The following is a 5,693-nucleotide window of genomic DNA, read 5'->3' as shown; positions in this document are numbered from 1 at the left end:
AGTTGTAAATTTTAGGTTTTGCTAATCCAACTTACTTGAATTCAAATCCTTCGTATGTGTATTTTTATTAATTTTTTTAAAATTAAAAAAATTAAAAAATCCTCAAATAACATAAATTATTTTAAGTAAAAAAATATTAAAATAATTTTTCTTCGAATCCCTTTAGATTAGCGTTTTATTCTAGTGTGATATATTTAACTTTCTTTTTGTCTCACGATATAGTATTACTACAACATCTAATATTACTGCCATTACTATTTTTACATTAATCACAGATAAATGTACCGTCTATCTAAAAACACCTAAACTTGATTGATGGGTGATGTACCCAACTCGAAACTTATAAATAAATAGTATAGATATAAATATTTAAAATTTATATAACATGAATTATTTATATATGTTAACTTAAATGATAATATAAAATGAAAAAGACAGGTCAACATAATAGCTTATGCAGATATGGTGGCTGCTGTTAGTTTTATAGTATTAATAAATAGAATGGTTTTATTCAAATAAATAATTAAATAAATAAAATGGTTTTATGAGAGGGTTTTTCTTTTGGTTTTTTGTGCTTGCAGACAAGTAGAAAAGTAAAAAGGATGTTGTAATTTCCTATTAAATTTCTGTATTTTGTTTTTCAACCATTTATCAAGAAAAAGGGAGAGAGAGAGAGAGAGAAAGAAAATGGAAGCTAGAAATTTTGGTAAAAGATAAACACAACAACTCCTCCCCTTTCTCTCTCTTTCTTGCTTCTGCCAATAATTTTAGATCGAATCCCAAACGTAACTCTATTCTCTTTTGTGTTTTTTATTAGATTATTTTTTTGTTTCGTTTCTTAGAAGGAAAAAAAAAGTCATTTATAAAGTCAAGTGTTTGGGAACTTTGGGTTGTTTACGAAAAAGAACATGAGCAAAGAGATTGTAAAGGAAGAAGCGCCTTCGTCGTCCCCTGTTGTTTCGGGTAGCTTTGCTTCTCTGAGAAGCGTCCGATGGCGTATTAGTCTCAGTATTTTGCCTTCTTCTTCTTCAGTTGATGATCTTCGCAGGGTAACTGCTGATTCTCGCCGAAGGTGATTTTTTTTCCTTGATAAAAATTCTAGTATTTGATGTATTTTTGGTTTTCTTTCCTTGTAAAGATTACCAGATTTATTATTATTATTTAATTTCAAATCCGGAATTTTTTTTTAACCCCTATTTTGATTTTTTTGTACAACACTCGAGCTGATTCTAGGTTAAAATTTACCCCCCAAAAAGAGAGAAGACAACTGTCTTTCTTTTTTCCTATTCCTATAACTTCTTTTTCTTGTTCAAAGTAGTTCTAAATTTTGCTCATTAAATTGCAATTGAGTTGTTTTTTTTTTTCGTTTTTCATTTTTCTTGGAGTTAAAAACCAACAGTTATGGCCTCAAATCTCTGGTTTTATTGTAATTTAGATATGCTGGGTTGAGAAGGTGGCTGCTAGTGGATCCACATGTTCCAAAGGATGGAAGAAGTAAATCCCCTGATCTTGTCATGGACAATCCACTCTCTCAAAACCCAGGTAATTGCCAATGGTTCTTATTATTTTTCTTCATTATATTGGTTACCTATTTGTATTGTTGATTCATCAGTTTTTGTTTTAATAAGTAGTGCTATGTTTACCTCGCTATATTATCTTGATTCACGTTGAACTTATGTAGAAAGTGTTTATGGGTCCAATGTTCGTTTCAGTTCCACAAATAGGAGGCAAATCTCTTTGCCTCCTTTTCGACCCCATCCTGGTTGATTGGTTGGTTGGTTTTGAAGCCAGGATTTGGAACTCGTCTTTGTCAATGGAAAATGTTCCATTAAACTCTCCAATACGTTAGGAATATTCTTCTTTGAGAAACTTTATGTTGTTTCATCAAACAACATAATATACTCCCCTCTCTTTTAAAAATCTTCGTTGCTTGATCTTTACTGAAACGATATATAATTCTTGATGCAGACAGCACCTGGGGGCGATTCTTTCGGAATGCTGAGCTGGAAAAAATGGTTGACCACGATTTATCACGATTATATCCAGAACATGGAAGCTACTTCCAGACTCCTGGATGCCAGGGAATGCTGAGAAGAATATTGTTGTTGTGGTGCCTTAGACATCCAGAGTATGGTTATAGACAAGGTTTTCTCCTAAGCACTTTGCCAGCATATTTATTAGTTTCTGTTCCATCACATTTTAGAATTTGCAAGATTAAATCAGCAATGTGTTGCTGCCCTAATTATTGAGTGTTTTCTAGTATCTGAATCACTGCTTTTCATGGTGAGACATAAAAGTAACATGCTTGCCTTTACCGTAGGTGAAAGCTAGTTGGACCTGATAATGCAAATTTCTTTTTGTAGTCTGCAAATAAAAAGCCATTGGAAATTGTGTCACAATAAAGTCAACTAACTAGTAGTTCTTGCTATTTTATTATCTGAGTCATCAAGCTGGCTCTTCATCTGTTTCTCTTTCCTGCTTATTTGTAGGAATGCATGAACTCTTGGCACCTCTTCTGTATGTTCTTCATGTCGATGTTGAGCGTCTTTCGGAAGTGCGAAAGCTACATGAACACCATTTCATTGACAAATTTGATGGATTGTCATTTGAAGAAAATGATGTCACATACAATTTTGATTTTAAGAAGTTTTTAGATTCCATGGAAGATGAGATTGGATCTCAAGGTAATTCAAAGAAAGCTAGGAGTCTTGATGAGCTTGATCCTGAGATACAGACCATTGTATTGCTAAGTGATGCTTATGGAGCTGAAGGTGAACTTGGTATTGTCTTGTCTGAGAAATTTACGGAACATGATGCCTACTGTATGTTTGAGGCTCTGATGAGTGGGGCTCATGGTTCAGTTGCTATGGCAGATTTCTTTTCTCCCATTCCTGCTGCTGAGTCCCAGAGTGGCTTGCCCCCTGTCATTGAAGCCTCAGCTGCATTATACCATTTACTGTCAATTGTTGATTCTTCCCTGCATAGCCATCTTGTCGAGCTTGGTGTTGAACCCCAGTATTTTGCACTTCGCTGGTTGCGGGTTTTATTTGGACGGGAGTTTTCACTTCAAGATCTCTTAGTTGTATGGGATGAGATCTTCACGGCAGATAATAGCCCACTTGAAAAAGACTCTGGAAATGATGAGAATTCCAGTCTTAAAATGTTCAATTCATGCCGTGGAGCATTAATAACTGCTATGGCAGTCTCTATGATACTTTATGTGAGATCTTCCCTGCTTGCCACTGAAAATGCAACAACTTGTCTTCAGAGACTCTTGAACTTTCCGGAGACTATAAATCTGAAAAAACTTATAGCAAAGGCGAAGCCACTGCAAATTCTTGCATTGGATTCTAAAATTTCACCTTTGTCATCTATATTTGATGGGTCTTATAACCATAGCAAATCTGCAGTTAGTGGTTACAATCTTTCATCTCATCCAGTTTCTCCAAAAACTCCTCTATCTCTTGTGCCTGACAGTTACTGGGAAGAAAAGTGGAGAGTACTGCATAAGACCGAGGAACTGAAGCAAGATAGTTTAGACAAACTATCTCCAAGTGGGAAAAAAAGATGGTCGGAAAAAGTAAAGCTGGTGCTATCTAGAACTGAATCTGATCCATCGCCTGCAAGAGCAGAGAAATACAAAAAGGGCCATAAGTCATCTGTTAGGCGTAGTTTGCTTGATGATTTGACTCGGCAACTTGGCTTGGAGGAAGAAGATACCGAAAAGGGAGGCTGTTCTGATGCTTCCAACTTAGAAGATCATCATTCTACAGAAGCTCAGGTAGAGGGGCAGCAAAATGATACTAACATAGGCTCAATTTACAGAGCTGAGGAAAGATGTGAGTGTGGAAGTGGAACTTTTGTCAGTGAAGAAAATTCCTCTATTTTTTCTGACCCTTTAAGTTCTGGAAGTGGTACTAATGACCATGAAAATGACACAGAAAAAAGTAGCATTGCATCGAATTTATCGTCAGATGAAAATGATGATCACCACCAAAGTAACCCTGAAGATTCACCTCTGCCAGTTTCCTCTCCTCCTCCTGAAGGTGTCCCTTTAAATTCGCCGCATGAGAATGAATCTTCAGGGAAGCTGGTCTCAGCCATGAGGGAAAGAAGACATCTCTCAGGTAGATTTCAATGGCTTTTGAGGTTTGGACGAAACAATGTCAGTCAGGAGGCATCGGATAAAGGAGGAGGTACCAATGAGACACCAAAATCTCTAAATCGTGATAGCAAGAGCAATACAGCAGACTCATCTATTGCTGGTGCTTCTCGTAATTCATCTCTCGCCAGCCAAAGAGATGTGGACCAGAATGTAATGGGAACATTGAAGAATCTGGGGCAGTCTATGCTTGAACACATTCAGGTAATATTTTGGTTTTTCTAATTGTGTAGAGCTTCAAACTAATGTGGAAAATACTTTTGTTGTTGAACAAAACAGTCTAGTTTTGTCTATTTTTCATGCTCTCCTGAATAGTGTGTGTTTGGATTACATGTGAAGAAAGCTGTATACAACTTGATCTATAGTCTTGTGAAGATTTGTAGATGGGTTTCGTAGATTCACGCTGTATGCCTAGTTAACCTAGAAATTGAAAAGGATTGCGGGATTTAGGGGTAATAGCAATCCTCAATGGTATTAAATGATGTTGGTAGTTTCTTCTGTATGTACTTATGTTGTAGATCCCTCCCTTTTCATATTACACTTGTTTTCATTTTAGACGTTCTTGGCCTTTCTGGTAGTTGGAAGGTTAGGGTAAATGATCAGGATGTTTAATATGTAAAAGATATTGTTGATTGACTTCCTTTGCATATTGAAATCGACATTTGCAGGTTCTTGAGTCTGTTTTCCAGCAAGATCGAGTTCAAGTGGGATCAGTGGACAACTTGGGTAAAAGCAATTTAGTTGGCAAAGGACAAGTTACAGCAATGACAGCTCTGAAAGAGCTTCGGAAGATCAGTAACCTTTTGTCAGAGATGTGAGATTTGTTGTTCTACTTATAAAATCTGTATATACATTTTGTAGTTACATTGGTTTTTTAAATGCAAATAATAAAATGATTTTTGTTGGTATTTTTACCTTTACTAGTGAGGTTAGGCTGGTTGTAGGGTTTGCCCAACCGGTGACTTGTAACCCTTATAGAATCATCCTCTTTTCATTCACCCTTGTCTGGTTACAGCTCAAGTTGTCATATACACATGGTTAGTGAGATATGAAGTACAGCCGAATTAGCCATCGCAAACCACAAATGAGGGTGCAAAAATCTTGTTTTTGTTGGTTGGTTGGTTGGTTTAGGGATGGAATGCTTTTGAGATTCATATTGTTTGACAATGACAGACAATGTTAAGGCTCCCATTTATAGGGATGGAATGGTTTAGGGATAGGAGGCCCGCATTTGATGGAGATGGTTGGTTGAGAGCCTCTGACGGAATGGTAGAGTTGTCTGAAGTTGAAGATGTATGTAGTCTAATACGGTAAATATAGTAGCTGTCTTGTTTCTCCTTTGAGGGTGGTTATGCTAAGATCATTCTTGCCCTCCCAAAATTTTGGGAAATTTTTTAAAATTTTAATTAGTTTCCTCTAAAAGTCTGTTGAAATTGTTGACAATTTTAATTACTTTCAAAATTTAATATCGAAGTCCGCTGCTTTCCTGAGTATGTATTATAAGGTTTTAGCTATCTTTGTCACAAGGGGT

General features: G+C 36.2%; 1 protein-coding gene across 1 annotated transcript; it reads left to right on the top strand.

The window, feature by feature from the left end:
* Positions 1–521: 521 nt before the first annotated feature.
* Positions 522–5,070, top strand: LOC107914001 (uncharacterized). The gene is made up of 5 exons (XM_016842703.2): positions 522–1,072; positions 1,436–1,542; positions 1,969–2,145; positions 2,490–4,366; positions 4,831–5,070. Exons 1-5 carry the CDS (start codon positions 909–911, stop codon positions 4,978–4,980), a joined length of 2,475 nt encoding a protein of 824 aa, XP_016698192.1. The 5' UTR covers positions 522–908; the 3' UTR covers positions 4,981–5,070.
* Positions 5,071–5,693: the final 623 nt, after the last annotated feature.

The sequence above is a fragment of the Gossypium hirsutum genome, chromosome D08 (assembly GCF_007990345.1).
Source record: "Gossypium hirsutum isolate 1008001.06 chromosome D08, Gossypium_hirsutum_v2.1, whole genome shotgun sequence".
Taxonomy (NCBI): Eukaryota; Viridiplantae; Streptophyta; class Magnoliopsida; order Malvales; family Malvaceae; genus Gossypium; species Gossypium hirsutum.
Note: the sequence above shows the minus strand (reverse complement) of the source record. Positions and strands in the feature narration are given on the sequence as shown.

Excerpts from the sequence above, each read along its gene's own strand:
- LOC107914001 (XM_016842703.2), top strand. The coding sequence starts at position 909 with ATGAGCAAAGAGATTGTAAAGGAAGAAGCGCCTTCGTCGTCCCCTGTT. Across the intron at positions 2,146-2,489 it reads AGAGTATGGTTATAGACAAG|GAATGCATGAACTCTTGGCA; the intron begins GTTTTCTCCTAA and ends GCTTATTTGTAG. Across the intron at positions 4,367-4,830 it reads CTATGCTTGAACACATTCAG|GTTCTTGAGTCTGTTTTCCA; the intron begins GTAATATTTTGG and ends CGACATTTGCAG.